The following is a 21861-nucleotide window of genomic DNA, read 5'->3' on the forward strand; positions in this document are numbered from 1 at the left end:
ATACATTCCTCTATCATGCCCATAGCACCTTAATCTGTATCACTTTAACCTGCATAGCACCTTAATCTTAATCTGCACCTTAATCTGTATATTGTTTTTAGCTGTATATCTTGTTTATAGTACATTCAATAATATATTCAACTTCATAGATCTTGTTCATACCACTGCTATTTACCCACTGTAAATAATGTACAGTATATCATAGATACCGTATCCTGCACTTTCTGCTTATTGCACTTCTGGTTAGATGCTAAACTGCATTTCGTTGCCTTGTACTTTTACATGTGTAATGACAATAAAGTTTAATCTAATCTAATCTAATCTAATCTATGCCCCAATTAACATGTGATAAATCAGTATGGAAAATGAAGATTTAAATAAATGTAGTGTCACAGTGACCCCCACAGACAGAAAACACACAGAAAAAGATAGGGTTATCACATCTTTGTTGCTTTGACTCCTAAATAATCAGAAATATTCTGAATGTAAATTATCTGATAGAATAGTGTTATAAGAAGTGCAAAATATTTGAACAATAAAAAATTCACATTTCCTTAAATAACATTCTCATAAAGAGAGATTCCTGACAAATTGCCATTGCTGTATAGAAGTATTTCTTATTTTTAAGTATACCATACCATAAATTTTAAGTTATACATTTACAGTAATTCACACATTCATTAATTTTAAGATAAATAAAAATAATGGTTACATCATAAAAACTAAATTAATAAAGACTTTTGGCTATAACATTATAACTTGGCAAATGTAATAGATTTTCATGTAATCAAAACATGCAAATATTCAGGTTCAAAATAGGTGTGAACATAAAACAAAACAGGCTATTAGTAAGTCATTGTGAGTATTTCACTGTTATTGGACAGAATGTCATGGTAAATTGGCTACTGGCATACACATATTTAAAATATTATTTCATACATCAGTTCATACATTTTAAATCAATATATAAATGTTTTAATGCCCAAGTCAATAACAGAAATAAGCTAGGAGGTTATTCTTCTTACAGTGGTTCTTAAACGTTTTCTTCAGCTGGGCCACAGTAAACAAATGGATGAGTCTAGGTGTTACCTGTGGTGTACTACATTATCACAAAAAGGCGAAAAGCCTTTGGGAATACTGAGCATATGTAGTAACCCCTATTTTGGCATTTGCTGACACTATGCACTGCTCATGTGATATACTGTACTGCACTGTTAGGTAACTGTGAGTAATGCACATACTCAGCCTATAATTAAAATTCTTAGTAACTCCTGTAACAGTCACCAGCCCTGGCAAAGTACAATATCTCATATGTTCCTGTAGTCATATTTTATTATCACCTTGACTTATGCACATCAAAAAAGGGCAGTTTGATGTTGTGGGGTCTTTTCTGTGAGATGCTCCCTGAATCAGTTTTTACAAAAGTACTAAGAAAGTCTGTTTCATATGGGAAAATGTAAACTAACATTACAATAACAAATATAATCAGACTTGCAAACTGTAAATAGAAACAAACATTGTTAACAAATTAACCAGGAGTCATTTTAAATCATCATCACATTTAAAAATATGTTTGTGTATTCTTTAACTACATTATTAGACAACACCAATCCACTGTCTGCTTTCATTAATTCTATTTTAAGTGGAATTATATGCATGCTAGCAAATGTACATAAAAAAGACAATAGTTGTATGTCTTTATTAACAGGCCTGGCATAACTGTAATATAAGGCCTCATTTGTGTTTGTTAGATTAATACTATTGCACAAAATACATATTATTATTGGTAATAAATGTATACATTCACATACATTTTAATTGCTTTAAAGTTCAGAAAAGGTTGGTTAAAGGATGTGAGTATTGCTCTGAGTGCTACAGTATATAAAATCCCTTCCTGACAGCATCTGCCCTGCATTGTATAGTATTGTAGCCTTTAGTAGTGGTTACTGCTTAAACAGAATAATACCATCTGCCTTCACTCCTGATCACCCTCACTTTCTCTCTCTCTCTCTTGCGCTCTCTCTCTCTCTGTCACTCACTTTCCATCATGCTGTCACTCTATAACACTCTCTCTCCCTCTTTCTTCACAGTCTTTTTTCACAGTCCCTTGTTGTAGGTCAGCACCTTGCAATCTGTTGCCATGGCAATTTCTGGCTCAAGGTGAGATGTCTCAATCTGTGAAGTAAAAAAAAAAGCTCAACAAGCAGCTTTCTGCCAAAACACCCATCATTTATCACACAAACTGCATACACAAAATCACACATTGCACATTAATGCATGCTTACAATACAAACAGAGACATACAGTGTGCATACAGTTTCAGGGCCAGTGATAGCTCAGTGGTTAAGGTACTGGACTAGTAAACAGAAGGTTGTCGGTTCAAGCCCCGCCACCACCTAGTTGCCACTGTTGGGTCCCTGAGCAAGGCCCTTAACCCTCAATTGCTCATCGTGTTCCGCTCATTCTGTAAGTCGCTTTGGATAAAAGCGTCTGCTAAATGCTGAAAATGTAAATGTTTCAAATTTTTCACCCATAATGAAATTACAGAAAAAGGTATAACTATAAACCCACAATTAATAGTGTTATAGTCATTTAGTCACAGAAAACAAGAAAATGCAGTTTTTACATTTATGTGGCTAACAAGTGTATTCAAAGTGTATTATCTGTACACCTTTGTTATATCTAAAATCATTGGCCAGTATTAGATACACCCACCATAAATGTGAATGTTACTGACTCAAATACAGCTGATACAGCTGATAGGGCAGAGGGGATTGATGAACTGTGCATAGCTACATTTAGCAAACGTGCATATATATATATATATATATATATATATATATATATATATATATATACTGTACATACAGTATATATATAGTTTTTTAGTTAAAAGGTAAACATAGCAAAATTAAATATTACCTCTGACATTTGTGGGAAGAGGCTGATAGCAAGGGGCAGAGACAGACCAAATACTGCCAAACACACCAAACTGTGGACAGGCAGCATGAGCCTGCGGTGGGCTTGCATCACTGGAAGCCTGGAAAAGATGTAGAATAACACACGCATTGAGGAATAATAATTACTATAACTATAAATAATTAAAATCACAATAAATTTATGACTGCATACTTTTCCACAAAGGCCATGATTATAGGAGGGAGGACAAAGATGGGCATTGGCAGGACTACACGTGTAAATGCTGTTTCCATCAGTGCCTGTGGGAAAAAAATTTTTTTTACATTTTAAAATGTATATATTTTTTGGGTTAAGACTCTTGAGTGTGCAAGTACTTTAAACTTACATGCTTTGCAGCTATCCGTGAGGAGCCCACCACATTCCCGTTCTTGTCTAGCACATCAATCCCCTCTGAGAGCTCATTGTGTCTCATTAAAGCAACATTGCACACATTTGCACTGGCTGAGATGAGAAAAAACATGTCAAGTCACTATTACTTATGCAGTCCATTTTACAGTTAGCATAGACCAAAGTGTTGCACAGTAAAATTTGTCAACATACATGTTCACACACATAGTCAAACAGAAGTACAGATTTTGAATGTAAATAACAGGACAAGTAAAGCACAAATGACTTGATGCAACATATGCCTTAAAAACTGGATAATATATTTCAATTTTACTTTGACTATATTTCTAAAATATATATTTTAAAAAAAATATGTACTTTCTATTCACTTACATTTCTAAGCACACATCTAGAATTACCAGTTTTTTCTGTTTCTATTTTGTTTGTATCAGACTTCATCATTATATTGTGAATTCTGTTTAGTTTATGTGTAAGTAAATAAGTGGGAAAAAATACATTTGTGCGAATAAAAAGCAAAAACTGTAAACTGTAAATTAGGCAATTAATAAAATACACTGCATTCGAATCTCAGCTCTGCTGTTGGTGGGTGGGCTTCTACACTGATATGATTGACTCTGTCTGAGATTGGGCAGACCGAATTGATTTCTCATTACCGCTGCAATTGTAGCCTTTGCTAATTGGTCATAGACACCTGAACAGAGGTGGAGAATAATGAAGAGCAGTGCGCAACTCTCCGTACATGATGCTAATCCCTGAGTAAACCTGCCTCGGACAGGTGTCAGAGGAAGCGTGTGCTAGGCATGGCCCTCCTCAGTCAGGGTAGGGGTCTGCAGCAGTGAGAAGTGATGCACTTGGATATTTGGATATAAAAAGTACAAAATGTAAAAAAAGATACTAGAGCATGAATAATACTGCACTTTAAACCATCAGTAAAGGAACGGTTTAGTAAGTCAGAGCAGTACAGACCTACAGCAGGAAAAGGGACGAATCTCTGTATGATGAGTCGGGTAGCAGGGTTAAATTTCTTGGCTTTATCAATGAGTACATTTAAACCCACCTAAAACAAACAAAAAAAAACAATGATTTAGCTATTACATACTTTCAAAATTAGGATAATAAAATGTAATAAACTATGATCATCTCAAACCAATAGCAGACATAAAACAAAAAATCTTCCACAGACATGCAGTATTACAAAAGTATAAAAATAGAACGAAACAAAAAAAGCACAAACCGCAATAGAGACGGCACTCGTCACAGCTCCCAGGTAGCCCTGAATAAATCTAAATGTGGGTGTGGGCTGAAGATAGAAAAACATCAACATCAAGCTCACATTCAGTACTTTCTGTCGACTCTTCTATGCATTCCTGAACACCAACACACACACTAACAGCCTGGCGTGCTGATGGCCTGGGGTCGGGGGAGCAGATGCAGAACAGATGTCCTGCTTTAAGCAGCAACTAAAGATCATTCATACGGAAACGACATAATGCATCACTTCACTGAAAGTATATCTGTAATTACATTAAAATCATTAACAATCTGACCTGAATTAAGTGAATAAACTCATACCTTTGTGGCATTGCGGTTGGCAAAGTTCACACAGGCATTATGGCTCTGATTTAACCACTGTGGGACAGACAGAAAAACAATGAATCAGACTACACACTGAAAAAGTACAAACAGCTTGACCCACATTGATCATTCTTTTAATCTCTCCCAAATAATTTCCTGAAGAAACACATCAATTATTTTCTATATTAGCTCTTTCAGGTAAAAAACAAACTATTTACATGTTACTGACTGTTTTCCTTATTGTAACCTTTTCTTTTATTTAGATTCATTGTTTCCAAACATTTTACAGTCCCATACATTAAACCTTCTTAAGTACTTTCTTAAGTGCTACACACACACACACACACACACACACACACACACTTTAGTCTGTACTTGAACTAACTTGTGATCGTTTTCCGAAATTGTGTGTATGTATACACAATAACAATAGGCCTATTCTATCTTTTTTCCTTTCGGCCATACCAGACTTGGCATAGTTTTTTATGAGAGATGTCCTTCCTTCCTCCTAGTTCTATCCGGGCTTGGGACTGGCAGTAAGATAGATAGGATTGGTAGAAAGGTCCATTATAAAATGTTATATCATAATCTATGAAGACTTATTTATCAGTTAAGACAGATCCACAAAAGCTTAACTGACATTTATTTGACAGATGCACTGATTTGATTTTAACAGTAATTTAACAGTTATATTAGGAACCCCCATCACATTTGAAAGTACAACTAGGATATATGTACCCGTGTTTACAAAATAAAAGTATTTTTTGGTAAGTATTATTAGCATTAATTATTGTATTAATATTTACCTGCCAGAACACAGTGGATGCCAGAGTCTGGTTTGGAAGGAGAAGACCCACCACCTACAAGAGACATGTAAACATGCACATGTGTAGATTAATTTTAATGATTAACTTTATTATGGAACTATCGAAAAAATGAACTTGCCAGTGACCCAACACTCCTTAAAGCATAATTCCCAATTAAAACGTAAACTTTTTATGTACTAAAGTGGAAAGTGGAAGCGGATAGCTAAACAAGGTCCCTGGAAACTTTTTAGTAGTTTATTGTATATGACAATTATGTTAAAACCAAATTTAACCTATTTCTTACATTGTAATGCAGTAATGAAGACAACATACTAATTTGGCATACTATTTCATACAAAAAATGCTGTTAAAATTAATGTTTTTTTAATTATTATTTTAAGCATTCTGTTACTCTGGCTGAATAATTCTACAAATAAACTAATGAAAATATAATGATTAAAATCACAAGTCTGATGCTAAACTCCCTGTTAGTTTTACCTGTAAAACAACTAGCTGAACTATCTAAATAACCTTTTAGTGACTTTTATTAGGGGAGGGGGTATTTTTTCTTTTTTCTCCCAATAGTCTTTTCCAATTACCAAATGCAATTCTTCTGCCGCTTGCACCACCCCGACCCTGACCGAGAAGAGCCCCTGACAAGCATATGCCCCCTCTGACACATGTGCTGTCAGCAGCTGCCCTCCTGTTACGCCCTGACAGCAGACGGCACATTTATGCAATGGCAAAGAGGAGAAAACATGTCAACCTTCTATCTCTCAGACAAGGCCAACTGTGCTTGTTGGACACTTGGCCAAGTCAATAACACCACTAAGATTCAGAGCTCAAGTTCTCCTTGGCAATGACCAATACGCCACACAACCGGCCTAGTAACATTTAATTACATGTTACGTAGTAACATTAAATTAGGGTAAAGAAGGTATAGAATTATTTGTAGCCCCTTTGATAATCAAAAATATATACCAGTTTTATAATCTACAAACTCAATTCCAAAGGTTGAGCCAGAGGTAAAATACAAATGAAACAGAGCAGTGATTTGTCAAATGTATTCTCCAGGTATTTAGGGAGAAATAAATTATTTTGCCTCATACAATGTAATCATTTTTATAAATATACACGAATTCTTAATTCAATGCCTGCAACACATTCCAGGCAGGTTTGGACAGGATCAGTATTGGATGGACAGGATCAGTACTGGAAACTGGTGAATAGGTAACAGGTTAAGCTATTGTGAATGGGTATAAAATGAGCATTAACCACAAGTTTTTACAGGGTTCCTCAATGCACAGTTGCATGAAGATCTCACTGTCTACAGTCTATAACATTAATAATGATTTAAAAAATATATACAAAAAATAATTAATTAACTTCTTATTATATTAATATTTTAATTATTTAAAATATTAAATACTTTGTATTGTTTTAATAGCGTGCATTCTAATTGCTCTTTGTATTTATCTACATTTTGCCTGTCACATTTTTTTTTTAAACTGGGTTTGTACATTGATCATTTTAGTGTTTTAATATTTAATATTCAAATGTAATACCATTAATTTATCTCCTAATACAAAGCTTTACATATATAGTTAAACTATTAAGGCTATTAACACTTACTATTGGTGTTCCAAAAGGAACATAACCTGGAAAGAAACAAAGAACAATTAATAGAATAGTAACACATCACTGGAAAAAGCTTTCTACTGTATATACCAGTGCTAATTTATCATTTTAAATATTTCAAACTTTGGGCATAAACAGAAACCATACAGTAAAAAGTCACTCTTTGCATCTTGGTCATCTGAGTAATTTATTTTTACTGAGCTGTTTTTTACAGCCCCTACAAGAGCATCCAATAACACTTTGAACCAGAGCCCTGAAGCTACTTTAGATTAAAGGTGGAATGGGTGCATTTACACTTAAAATATATATCATCATAGTTAACTTGCTCTAGGGTTCAGTGGTTAATGGAAAACTAAAATAAATACGCTTGCAGCCTCTTATTCATCATCAGTACAAATTGAGATTTAAACAGATAATTTTTTTTTGCTTTCACAACACAGACTGCACAAAGCCTTACAATTGATAGACTGTTAAGACTCCACTATACTCTAGAAATAGCACTATAATGGGACCGGCTCCTCATCTATTTAAGTTCTGTCAAGTTTTATTGCTGCCAATATTTTTTTATTGATTTTACTATAACTTGTTCAGTACAAATGGTTAGCTTTGTTAGACTTGTTGTAGATTAGGTTGTAGGTTTTATGGAGTAAAGCCTGCAATAGTCTTTATTAGTGCTGCTCCATGACTGTTCAATGTTTATTAAAACTACCTTTCTATTAAAATTTATTGCACACATCAGATAATTGAAAGTTTTCCAAAGCTGTTTTAATAAATTTCTCATTTTCTTCCCATTTTAATCTTATCCAACTACCCGATTACATTTTGCTTCTTCTACTGCTGCTGACCTTCACTAAGGCTTTAACTACCACACGCCACACGCCCTCTCCAACATGTGTGTGTCCATTTTCCCCCATTTCATTTGTGCAGGTGCCATCAATCAGCCAGGAGAGTTCGTAATTGCAGCAGTTATAAGTAATCCCCTATGGCACTCCCACCCTCGGACGAGCCAATCATTGTCCGTATGCACCTGGGCAGCCAGTAGCAGTCTAAAGCTGTTTAGATTGCAGTATAAACAAGTCTTTATTATTTCCAGTTTAGCCATAGTCAATTCCCACCTTCATGAAGACGACTTCCATTCTGGAAGGGAAAAAGCTAAAAATTACTTCAACGTGACAAGCAGCCCTTTTTAAAACAGCTGCTGATGAAAATTTTATACGGCAGCACAACATACTTCAGGAAGGGTGCTAACTGCTCTATGTAGTTGACACAGGTCGAGATTTAAACTCGCCATCTTCTGACGTTAATGCAAACTTTTGACATTAATGCAAACTCAAATGGTTGCCATGTAGTATAATATCAGACCCATGGTGAAAATATGTCAAACACTATTTTAACTATTTGTTTAAAGGAACATTATTATTTGCAGCTTTCCTACTGTTCTCCAATCCTTCACACAATAAAACCTAAATGTACCTGACATGCGAAAAGGCATGAAGATCTTCTGTCCAGTGTCAGGGTGAATAATAGCCTGTAGTGGGATAAACAAATCTCATCATTATATTTCAGTCATTATATACATCAGTCATTACATTTGTCTATGCTTATTAATATACAGCAAACATACAGGTTTGGTCTTACCTGCTTCACCTTTTGAGCCTCCCATAACTAAAAAGTAACAATTATTTTATTAAGAGAAAAACTTATACAAAATGTGGTTTTCAAATAGACAAAGTATGCAATTTTAGATAATACTACGAAGTTTGCTGTGAAGCAGATATCAAGAACGCTAAGGCACATAAGCATAATAACTTCTGCTTTGCTAGTAAGTATACAAAGCTTCTGTCTACATTCACTGGCTATTTTTGCACATGCTTGCTATACAGGTGTTGTACTTACACAATTTCTGACTGCAGGCAATATGTTGCTATACACAATGTCAGCCACTCTTATGTACTGGTAAAAGTGTATGTCACTGCTGTGCTGAGATTGGCCCAATTACTGTACATCTGGTCTGTGCTTGTTTAATAATGGTCCCTTGATGAATGGTGTAGAGGGCATCTAAGATCTGGCACAATTTGGCCCAAGAAGTGCAAGGCTTATGATGAGAAAAATACTATACCCACAGACATGCATGGAGGTGGGTCAGTGATGATGTGGAGATGTTTTTCAGCTCTATGAACTGCCAATGTCGACTGTGTGTGGCATAATGGGTCTCTTTCAATTAATAACTGAGGTAGATGGGATAACAAAGTGTAGAGAGCAAAAGATGGGCTATATTCAGTAATTGTATAACTACTTTATCAATATGGCCAGTGTAACTTTAAAAATGATAAAGGAGTGTACATAACAGATCAGCCCCAGTTCTGGACCGCTTTGCTTGGGGGGGGGGGAGGGGCAGTAAAACCCAGGTGCGTCGTAGTGGGGGGCAAAGTGGGATAGAGTCACCAGGGCCCCAAATCGGGGGAGGGCCGTAGAGGGCACAATGAGAAAAGAAACGTAGAAATAGAGCACCCGATGTGGATCGGCAGTCCGGCAGACGCGCCTGGTACATGCAACCGAGCGCTGGTTCACCAAGAGCGGCCGCGGTTCGAAGGGGGCCCACGGCCACTTCTTGTGCATAAGGCCCAGAATTTGGTGCTACGCCCCTGCTTGGGGGGGCAAGGACACAATTTGGGGGGGCAATGCCCCCCTCAGCCCCCCCCTAGCGCCGGCCCTGTAACAGATAAGCGTACCTAATAAAGTACACAGTAAATGGATACATGATTAGTGTTTTACCTGTTGATCTGTTGTTCCTGGGGGAAGAGTGCCTCGTTTACAGTCATTCAGGAGTGCAATACATTCCTTTAGGTGAGTCTGGATGGATTAAAATTTTAATATTAAACAATTAAACAAGCTAAATTATATATAGTATACAAGAAGAACATCACACAGATTACAAAATGACTTAGAAAGAAAACACAATTTTGAACAGAAAGTTGATCTATATAACCTTACATACCAAAAAAGGTAAATAATTTACATAAAACCTAAACCTAGTCATGTTTTACTACCACTTATCACTACAATGCAGTAACAAACCTCAGACAGAACGCCAATCCATCAGGGAGTCTCGGCCATCCCTAAGCCCACCCCTACTTCCACCAAACATAACCAATCACGTCTGTATGTAGACGCCTGATGGGCCACTGGGGATTCTAACCTTGGATTCCAGTGGTGGTGGGCCTGTGTAATTTACCATGGCACCACCTAAGCAACAAACCTTATACTTATTTTATTGAAACTTTTAAAATGTATAGACAATTGGAGTGTACTTTACCTCTGATACAAAAAGAGTCCTGGGATCGATGATGTCTATAAAGTGTCTGAACCTACCAAGGAAGTAGCTCTGTGGGGAAAAAACATTTAACATAAAACTCTGACAACATCATTGTTCAAGGACTAAAAACATAAAAACATGAAATTAATTAATTAAAATCTTAAACAGATTTCTTAGATTTTACTACTAGTAAAACATGACAATAGTAGAATAAAGCATATTTAAAACTGTCATGAACAATAATTAAGACACAATAGTAATATAGTTTCTTTTGTTTAGTTATGTACATATTTCCTTAAATTATGGAACAAATTTTATTTACCTTTGGAGTTCATTTAAAGAGCCCCTTTATTATTTTTTAGTTATTTTGCCTCAGTATTAGCTACTATCCTATTTGTCATGGCATTTCTTCTGACTGCTGCCTCATCATTGTACAGACACAACCTGATACCTTTCACATCTACGCTTGTTGACTGGAAACACTTATTCAGTCCTGATCATCTGACCACATTACCTAACTGTTGTCTGCAATTCCCAAGCTGTGATCTTTGCAGATTCATTGGCCATTCAAATCATGTGTGCACATATCATGTGTGTATATGTGTGCACATATACACATATTGCTTAGATGAACTGTAAAACAAAATAAGTAAATACATTTACTTATGTTAAATTTAATTTAATAAGAATTTTTGGGGAGCCAACAATTATGGCAATTTACAAAGGCTGCTTATATTTGTTGAAAGGACATTACACCCACCAACAGTGCAACAAAAATGTGGCAACGATAATTGTAATTTTTTATAAAAGTATCAAAAACATTTAACCAGAATCTAAATAGTCTCTGAGTTTTAGTCTCAGCTTAACGACTGTTGCTAGTGACATTCCCACCTCTCTGTTCCCTGTTTCCTTTTAACCCTGATGCCAGTGGCACCCTGAATGCCAACTGTTTCGGAGGCCCAGTAGCAGAGCATGCCAAGGGTTTATTTGGCAAACAGTCTACACCAAGAAAATGCTAGCTTCATCAGATCTGTTTAAAATAATATAAATAGCTCTCAGCATATTAATAGCTGTGACTTTTGTCCCATTTTATTTTTTTAAGATCTAGCAGCTTAAAAAATCTGTCAACCTCAGTCTCTTCCACCAGCTCTATTTTTTCCTGCCGTGGCATGTGCACAGTCGTCTGCAGAAAAGGAACTTGTTAATAATGCATGTGCTTGTGCTCTCTAGAGAATAGTCCTCACAGATCACAGAGATGCAGCTAGTATGAGCCCTGCAGAAACAGGCAAAATCCCACCATATCCTCCAGCTCCTTTCAATCCAGCTATTATTCTAAATAATATTGTTCTTATAGGACAGTGTAAAATATAATTTACATGCAGAACTGCTTTCTACTTGGGAAAATATGAAATGCTATCATTCCAGCTCTTAATTGATGTTCACATGAATATCTGTACAATAATATGAATACAAAGAAAAAAACTAAAAACATGAATACATTTATGGATGTATTTTGATTCCATGTACATTAATGTATACATAAATCAGCCAATGTTTTAATACAGTTACATTCAGTTTGTAAATAGCAAAAAAACGGGTTCTTCTTTGACACATTTCTATTAAAATGTATTCTTTTATTTTTTACAGATAGCAAACAAGTGCCAATCCACCTTTTGCATGTTTTCGAAACTGAAATACCTGGAGAAAACCCAACTGGTTCTAACACTACAAAATGTATAAAGGTTTAAGAGAGGTTAATGTGTTTGCAATGTAACGTACATTAAAGGACAAGTGACCCAGCAGGACTAGTTTATGGCCACTTATGGCTTGTTGGAGCACAGCAGATAAAAAGTGTGTCTAAACTAGGGCTGTCGAAGTTAACGCGATAATAACGCATTAACGCGACCTCAATTTAACGCGATTAAAAAAATTAGTGCCATTAACGCAGATTCTAGTTCATGTTGACACTTGACTGGTAGAACAAACGTTTTAATGTCGGACTTGCCACCGTTTTTCATTTGCGGTTTGTTAACATAATGTAACCGATCGTGGTAGTGATGCACTTGCATAATAAAGAAATAAATACACGCTATATTCACAAGTTGTCGGGAGCAGAACACTTTATTACACTTAATTAACTTCTTCTTCTGTACCGAATACCGGAAAGCTGAGTCGAGCACTTTAGTTCATGAACTATGGAAGCCCCAAAGGGTCAAAACACACTCACTTCGTGTAGAAACGTCCATCAAACCATCGTCACGATACAACCACAGACAAGTCTGATACAATAACTACGCCTTATCCCACCTAAAGCACCGCTGATCTACAATGTTTGCTGATGGAGAAATTCTAACCTACAATCTGACATTTACTGCCTAGTATGTGAGTGAATAAACTCCCTTACAGTTTTCTCTTGTCCCAGCAGTTTTTAACATAAGTACATTTAGCATAAAATGTGTTCACCATTTTAATTGTAACATTTCACTTAAAAATCCTTGTTTTCTATAACATTTACACAGATTTTTTTAAATGCGATTAATCGCGATTAACTATATGAAATTCTGAGATTAATCGCGATTAAAAATTTTAATCGTTTGACAGCCCTAGTCTAAACACATCATCATTTACATATACTTATCTACACTATTATTATTATTATTTTTTTTTTTTTTTATTATCATCTGTACTAGCTATGGAGTGAAATCACTGATACCTGCAACAACAACAACAAAATGGACCATATTAGATATTTAAAAATAAAACCATCAGTGCCTTCTGTATATCTGGCATGTTATGAGGCTGAGCATTATTCTGCATACAGAGGGACTGTATGTAAATTTATATCATAGTACGTAAATGAGGCACAAATTTGCTGTAACTGGTCCAATACCCTGACAAACATACACTACTATGTTGCTCTTTCTTCAGCACTGCATTAAAGACATAGTGTAGTTTACTTGTGTAATGGGGCAATATAGCTAAAACATATATTATGATACTCAAATACATTTTACAATAAGCAATATGTAAAAAAACAAAATGACACAAAACAGACCTCAACATCAAACAAGTGCTTAGAGTGTAACAACAGTGTAATGAAAGTACTGGCAATTCAGAAAGGTAAAATACTTAAGACAGTTAGTCTTATTTTATTCAATTATGCTTCCATTTATGCTTGGCACATAGTGTGTAGAGCTGATGGCTGAATCTAAGGTAACATTACAGTGAACTGATGTGGGAGGGTAATCTGAGCAGGTATCAAAAGCTATTTGTTCCATTTCGAACTGACTTACACCAAAGGTCATCTTCCATCCTGTATTTTAAATCAAATATTAAAATCATGGAGGAATTGACTTCTTACTTCTTATTTTTTAACAAACCATGTTGAGGAATGAACACTTCAGCCTAGCAGGGTCATTAACCTTTAGCCATCAGATTTTACTTATGACATTAACAAAAAGAACAGTTCCAACTTTAGAAAGGAAGAATATCAGATAATATAAGGAGGTGCAATCAAGGGCAAATTGCACCTTGCTCTCAATGTGATACAGGAACAAAGAGATTATTTCAGAGGAACACATAAAAAGGTGGTTAGATGAATGGGTTTATTACACATTTGCATCCTTTGGACTGTGCTTCTGACACTGCTACGGTCTGTTTTAGATAAGCTTAACGCTGAAAACAGTTACAATATATTAATGTTAAAGAGCTGAATTCAGAACAGCTTTAACCCTTCATGAAATGCTGCCAAATAAGTCCTGATTGGATTGTAGTGGGACGGTGGACCATTTCTAGCCACTACATTATAAAGTGTATATCTACCACTGTATATCTAGTGATCCTAATAAAAAAAAACAAATGAACATAGAAAATAAGAAAACACAAATCCAATTAGCAATACATATAAATCTACAGTGAGCAAACACTTGACAGATGCAGCTTGGGCTACAAAACGGTGGTCTTCTTAATCAATCCTGATACAGAAATCACTAAACTAGCATCAGTAAATCACCAGCATATTTTGCAAGCATCAGATGCTTTTCCCTAGATGGATTACAATTAGCAATCATGCAGACGGTGCAAAAAAAGGTAATTTCAGTCTCACAGTAATGTGGGTGCCACAAAGCTCCAGGGTCTTAAGAACCAGAGTTTGGAACTAGTCTGTGGTCACTGTTTGAGAGAATCAGCACTCTGTCCGTGTGCCTGCATGGGCTGAAAGAATCAAATCCAGGTCCCCAGAACCCATGTTGTTGAGTGACACCCACCCCACTAAAATAATAATAATATGGTTATATATTGTGGTTATGTGGGGTGCTTTGATCCTGAAGTTGTGACCAACTGATGTAAACCATATGGCACTAACCTGGTAACCCAATACACGTGAGTGTATATAATGAAGGAGTAATTGGGAGATTATTGGATCCCTAACAATGCTAAAGGACAATGCTTGTGTTCTCTGTTCGGTAATGAAGAAGAGTGTGGTGTCGCTATGGAGATCTGCTGAAAATGAAGCAGACAGTCATTCATTCAGTAACACCGGCTCTGTGAAACAGCTCAGTGATAAAGATGCGCGGATGAACACAAACCAGCACTTTGTATTCTAGCCACTGATGTGACCCAGATTTGGTGATATAAGCAGCAGGAAGAGAAAAACAACTTAATTTTTGAAGAATACACAAGTCTGGATGTTTAAAAGTCTAAATTACAGCACAGGGGCGGAGAGATTAGTAGATAAGTAAACTGAACTTTGAACATGATGGTAATCAGGAGCTAGTTTAACTTCACTGCACAGACCCACTTCAGCCAACAAGTCTCATAATGTAACTTCATCTGCATACACGATCACACTTCGATATCGAGCAATCGAAGGTGACAGGATAGCATACTATAAATATTTCGAAGCTTTCTAAACTAGATAACAGTAATTACAACCGCAGCCTAATTATTCTAGGTAAACCGACTCAATGCAATGAGGGTCCGACAACTTTCTTAAAAATCGCGCATTGCAATGATGGGCAGATCGCACAGAGACAAAGCTGCTGCTGCTGTTGTTGATCACCACCCATCAAAGCTCATGCACAAAAATGCAGTTTGATAAAATATAACGGAAAAAACTGGCTACATAATCACGTATTAATCATACCTGGTCATATCGCGACTGTCCGAGCCGAAATGCCGGATAAACTGCAGTCTCAGCCATTCCTGCAGCACTGAAGAAACGGTAAGTAACAGCCAGGCTCCACAGACTGAATTTAAAGAACACTCAACTCGAGTAGGAAAGTAATGAAGCAATGAGCCGCAATGAAGCATGGGAAATGTAGTTTTCTATTGCCAAATATAGACTTAGCACTTATTAATGAGGCATACATTATAAACAAAACATTTAACTCAATATAAACCGTTGCTTATACATTTGTATTCCAAGATTTGGACACTCCCAGTCACTTAGTTTGTGGGTTTTTTTTAAATATAGAAGCACCTAAAACAACATATTTTTAAGAATAAAACAAATAATTGCTTGATCATGTTAGTGGATTTTTATTTAACCTGTTTCTTAAAAGTAGCTAATTGCAGATTTTGAGGTGTGTCTTGAAACATTGTCCTGTTATAGATGCCTACAGAAGCCGCTTCTCAGCTTCAGTTTCTTGAATTTGCTAATATTTAGATAAATTAAATCTGTCTACCATTTCCTTCTCTGACACTGACTGCCACACAATTGCACAGCAAAGGCTAGTAGAGCCACTCTCTTATGCTTAAAAGGTGCAAGGTGTTTTCAAATGTGGCCTTGCTAATGGAAAATCCCTACATCTGATTTTGCCTCCACCTACTGGTGTCAGGCTTCTGATATCTGACTCTGATTATTTGATAATTCTATATACTGTAGTAGCAGGGGATCTAGCTGAGAGTAAGTATCTAGCTGGTCCTGGGCACTGGCCACCTTCCCTATAATATGATGTGTAAAAAATGAATGTACCGCATTTCAGTTGATAATCAAACAATCAATCAATCAATCAATCAACCAGTCAGTCAGTCAGTCTGTCAGACAGACAGACTGACATATATATATATATATACACACACACACACATAAGGTAAGTGGAGCTGATAAATGGACAGTGAGTGTAGAAACCAAGACAAAGAGGTGGTTTTAATGTTATGGTCAGTGTATATATACAGTGTATCACAAAAGTGAGTACACCCCTCACATTTCTGCAAATATTTCATTATATCTTTTCATGGGACAACACTATAGACATGAAACTTGGATATAACTTAGAGTAGTCAGTGTACAACTTGTATAGCAGTGTAGATTTACTGTCTTCTGAAAATAACTCAACACACAGCCATTAATGTCTAAATAGCTGGCAACATAAGTGAGTACACCCCACAGTGAACATGTCCAAATTGTGCCCAAATGTGTCGTTGTCCCTCCCTGGTGTCATGTGTCAAGGTCCCAGGTGTAAATGGGTAGCAGGGCTGTTAAATTTGGTGTTTTGGGTACAATTCTCTCATACTGGCCACTGGATATTCAACATGGCACCTCATGGCAAAGAACTCTCTGAGGATGTGAGAAATAGAATTGTTGCTCTCCACAAATATGGCCTGGGCTATAAGAAGATTGCTAACACCCTGAAACTGACCTACAGCATGGTGGCCAAGGTCATACAGCGGTTTTCCAGGACAGGTTCCACTCGGAACAGGCTTCGCCAGGGTCGACCAAAGAAGTTGAGTCCACGTGTTCGGCGTCATATCCAGAGGTTGGCTTTAAAAAATAGACACATGAGTGCTGCCAGCATTGCTGCAGAGGTTGAAGACGTGGGAGGTCAGCCTGTCAGTGCTCAGACCATACGCCGCACACTGCATCAACTCGGTCTGCATGGTCGTCATCCCAGAAGGAAGCTGACGCACAAGAAAGCCCGCAAACAGTTTGCTGAAGACAAGCAGTCCAAGAACATGGATTACTAGAATGCCCTGTGGTCTGACGAGACCAAGATAAACTTGTTTGGCTCAGATGGTGTCCAGCATGTGTGGCGGCGCCCTGGTGAGAAGTACCAAGACAACTGTATCTTGCCTACAGTCAAGCATGGTGGTGGTAGCATCATGGTCTTGGGCTGCATGAGTGTTGCTGGCACTGGGGAGCTGCGGTTCATTGAGGGAAACATGAATTCCAACATGTACTGTGACATTCTGAAACAGAGCATGATCCCCTCCCTTCGAAAACTGGGCCTCATGGCAGTTTTCAAACAGGATAACGACCCCAAACACAACCTCCAAGATGACAACTGCCTTGCTGAGGAAGCTGAAGGTAAAGGTGATGGACTAAACCCAATTGAGCACCTGTGGCGCATCCTCAAGTGGAAGGTGGAGGAGTTCAAGGTGTCTAACATCCACCAGCTCCGTGATGTCATCATGGAGGATTGGAAGAGGATTCCAGTAGCAACCTGTGCAGCTCTGGTGAATTCCATGCCCAGGAGGGTTAAGGCAGTGCTGGATAATAATGGTGGTCACACAAAATATTGACACTTTGGGCACAATTTGGACATGTTCACTGTGGGGTGTACTCACTTATGTTGCCAGCTATTTAGACATTAATGGCTGTGTGTTGAGTTATTTTCAGAAGACAGTAAATCTACACTGCTATACAAGTTGTACACTGACTACTCTAAGTTATATCCAAGTTTCATGTCTATAGTGTTGTCCCATGAAAATATATAATGAAATATTTGCAGAAATGTGAGGGGTGTACTCACTTTTGTGATACACTGTATATATATATATATAAGCTATTTATCAAATCCTCCAGAGAGCACCCTGTACTGCTGCCTGCCTACCTACTAACTCTAACAAAGGTTTCAAATCATCCTTCACACAGTATCAGCAGCTCTATAGATGTGTCTTTGTGCAGGGGCGTTTGGCATTTGTTTTGTGGGAGATGGGATGGGAGTTAGAATGTCTGACAGCACCGCGCAGTAAAAATTTACATCTGCTAACAACCACATTTCCTGACCTAGATGTAACAGAACCTATGTTTCCCAAAAAGTTCCTAATTTGACTCATCAGTTCACAGAATATTACCCCAAAAGTTTTTTTCTGTGCAATTGTGCAAATTGACCTTAACTGAGGCAAGTGAAGCATGTTGTTGTTTATTGGATGTTTGTCTGTGTTCTTTTGTGAAATTTTGGTAAGCCTTCCACTCATGGAAAGGTTCACTACTGGTCCAGTTTTCTTCATTTGTGTATAATGGCTCTCACTTTGGTTCAATGGAGTCTCACACCCTTTGCAATGGCTTTTAATGACTTTGTTTTGCATCTGTATTTGATTCTCCTTAGAATGTGGCATCGTGCTCTTTTTGAGACCTTCTAATTTACTTCACATTGCCAGACAGGTTCTATTTAAGTCATGTTTAGATTTAATGTGTCTCGCAGTAATCATGAGTAGGTGTAACTAGTAAAAAAGAGCCCACTTGTCAACTGAATTGGGTTAACTGGTTGATTTAGTAGCTAAGAAGAATTTACTTTTCACAGAGTGATTATAGGTTTTGAATAAATCTTATCTTGGATGGAATGATAATTTGCATGCATATTGTTTTTATCTTTAACTAGTTGGAAAATCTAAAACGGCTGGAAAGTCTAAAACTGTATATCTATTTTTTCCCACCTCCCAAAGCATGCCAGTTGGTAAGTTGGCATTTACATTGGTGTGTTTAAGTCCTAGGTTTGATACTGAATTCTGGTTGCTGTTTGTGGAGATTGTCACAGTGAAAAAAAAACTTTTTTTTGTTTTGTTGCTGTTTTAGAACTTTATTTTTTAAACAGCATTAAAATAAAACAACTTGTCATAAATAATACTTGGTAAAACACAAAAATGATTAAAAAAAAATTAAATCTACAATATGCATAACAAAACTGTAATTTGTAAAAGTCAAAAATCAACAATGCTTTTTCACAGTGCTAAATTGAATTAGCCCTAACATTGCCACAACAATAACATTCAACATTTTCAATAATAACATTTAATAATTTAACAAATTAGGAAACATAGAAAAAGGAAAGCCAACTGAAAATAGGAGTGAATAACAGTTGGACAAGACTCAAAATCAAGTTATGACCAACCTAATATTCCAACATTTGATCAACAAATCTTTCTGACGCCAACACAAAGTATTTAATACACTGTTCACCGTGTAAACCACAACTTTAACACCATGAAATGATGAACTTCTGATACATACAGTGTTTATGCAAACAGTTTTAATGTTTAAGGGAAGTGGTTCTCAAACATTGTGTATACTGCCATCTACAGGAACACACATTAAACACACCCATACCTAGATAAAGCAAAATGATCTGGGGTAAGTCTATTCAGTATTGTGTCGGCTTTCTTTATTTTGGTGCAAGAAAAGTTTTAACCTGAATAAACTGCATTGTTCTATTATCTAGCAATTTTTGGCACTTGTTTACACTAGCAGTGCAGTGCCAAGATTAAAATCAGCTGATGCATGTGCATGTACCTCGTTCTCTACAGGTGCATCTCAGTTTGAGAACCACTGCCTTAAAGGAATGAAAATGTAAACTGAAAGCAGACATTGAACAAACAAAATCAGGGTTAATACTATTTGAAAAACATTTCTAACATTTCTTTGACAAAAAGTATCAAAAGTCCTACGCAGTCATTAATCCTTCGGAACATAATTTTTAAAATAGCTTACTGTAATATGATATAGTCAAAAGTGTCTTGTGGCTTGAATATTTTAATTTGCATATTTGCTACAAAGGCTACATTTACAGCAATTGTATATGGGACTATATAGCAGAACAATGTCACATGCAGGGCAGCATACGGTATTGCATAGCTTACATGTAGGCTTTTTTTTTTTAAGAAAGACTTCCCACTACCTAAAGTGCTGAACAGCAATGATAAGCATGCTTCTATTTAATTATGAGGACATACTTTGTATTGCTGAAGTAATTTTAGATTAAGCAGTATTTACAGACATTAACAATAAACTTTTCATGTAAACAAACTTTTCTTGATTGCTTGTAGGCAATAACAATAAAATGCTTTGCTCCACGGGCACAGATGTTTGTATTTGTGCCAAACTGGGTAAAGACTTGTCAAATCAGCATATGGGCACTGACCATTGACAAAAAAGGGAATGGCAAACAAGTTATGGTATGTGTTAGACCAGATTACAGAGGTCTATGCAAAAAAATGTTAATTTTTAAATCAGTATAATTTTAGAGCTGTTTACACTTGGCTGAGGTGGTAAAGCTAAAATACTGATAAAGACTAAATGCAAAAAGTGCAAAAAGATGACTGTATGACCAAATGAGAAGTCAATGAGCACGATCTTTACTATTTAGTGCACAGTCACACACTAAAAATAGTATACTTCATGTATTTACAATAGTATACTTTATTTATTTACAATAAAACTATTGGTGGGCTTTATGCTGTCAGTTCTAATTTATATGTTTTGTTCTTATAACTTTGTTTGTTTATTAGGATTTTAATGTCATGTTTTACACGACTTTCATGGCTTCTTTTCACCTGCTTGAGGTGGGTTCATATGAAAATCGGTATCGCACATGGAGAGTCACACCTATTCTCCACTATCCCCCAACTCATGCCATCGATTAGCCAGCAGAGGGTGTAATTGCAGCCATTATAAGAAATCATCAGCGGCATTTCCACCCTCTGATGAGCCAATTATTGTCCGTATAGGTGCCTGGGCTGCCAGTTACACCAAATCTTTTAACCTCAAACCTATTTTAACACAGGCGGGTGGCTTATTAAACATAACACAAGTGTACTTTACCATATACATGAATGAATGAATACCTAACTGTACAGTTAAATCCTTTCTTTGCATATCTCAGCTTGTTTGGAAATACAACTTGCAACTTATACAACTAAAGAAAAATAAGGGTTAAGGACCTTGTTTACAGACGCAAAGGGGAAGCCTTTATTTGAACCGACAAACTTCCAAAAAAACACCAGTTTCAAAGCAGAGTACACATTGGACCAGCAACACTTTTTTACCTATTTACTTTACCATGCTCTCGCCCATTTTTTAAAATTATTAAACTAGTGTATTTTAATCATACCCTACATGGTCAAATGTATGTGAACATCTGACAATAAACTTGTTGGACATCCTTTTCCAAAACCATGAGCATAAATATGGAGGTAATTATT

General features: G+C 36.5%; 1 protein-coding gene across 3 annotated transcripts; it reads right to left on the bottom strand.

Annotated features, from left to right (window-relative positions):
• Nucleotides 1-845: 845 nt before the first annotated feature.
• On the bottom strand, nt 846-15913 carry sfxn5b (sideroflexin 5b). 3 transcript variants are annotated; one of them, XM_063000010.1, is made up of 15 exons: nt 15806-15894; nt 10663-10731; nt 10122-10199; nt 8985-9011; nt 8820-8874; nt 7341-7366; nt 5709-5762; nt 4900-4956; nt 4719-4787; nt 4562-4627; nt 4294-4384; nt 3305-3420; nt 3133-3218; nt 2923-3040; nt 846-2175 (listed from the first exon to the last, which is right to left on the bottom strand). In XM_063000010.1, the coding sequence occupies exons 1-15, from the start codon at nt 15860-15862 to the stop codon at nt 2098-2100; spliced, it is 1047 nt and encodes a 348-aa protein (XP_062856080.1). In that variant the 5' UTR covers nt 15863-15894; the 3' UTR covers nt 846-2097. The 3 variants fall into 3 exon arrangements, with proteins under 3 accessions (XP_062856080.1, XP_062856079.1, XP_062856081.1); XM_063000009.1 differs by having other exon boundaries at nt 4713-4787; XM_063000011.1 differs by lacking the exon at nt 4719-4787 and having other exon boundaries at nt 15806-15913.
• Between the last annotated feature and the right edge of the window lie 5948 nt (nt 15914-21861).

The sequence above is a fragment of the Trichomycterus rosablanca genome, chromosome 8 (assembly GCF_030014385.1).
Source record: "Trichomycterus rosablanca isolate fTriRos1 chromosome 8, fTriRos1.hap1, whole genome shotgun sequence".
Lineage (NCBI taxonomy): Eukaryota > Metazoa > Chordata > Actinopteri > Siluriformes > Trichomycteridae > Trichomycterus > Trichomycterus rosablanca.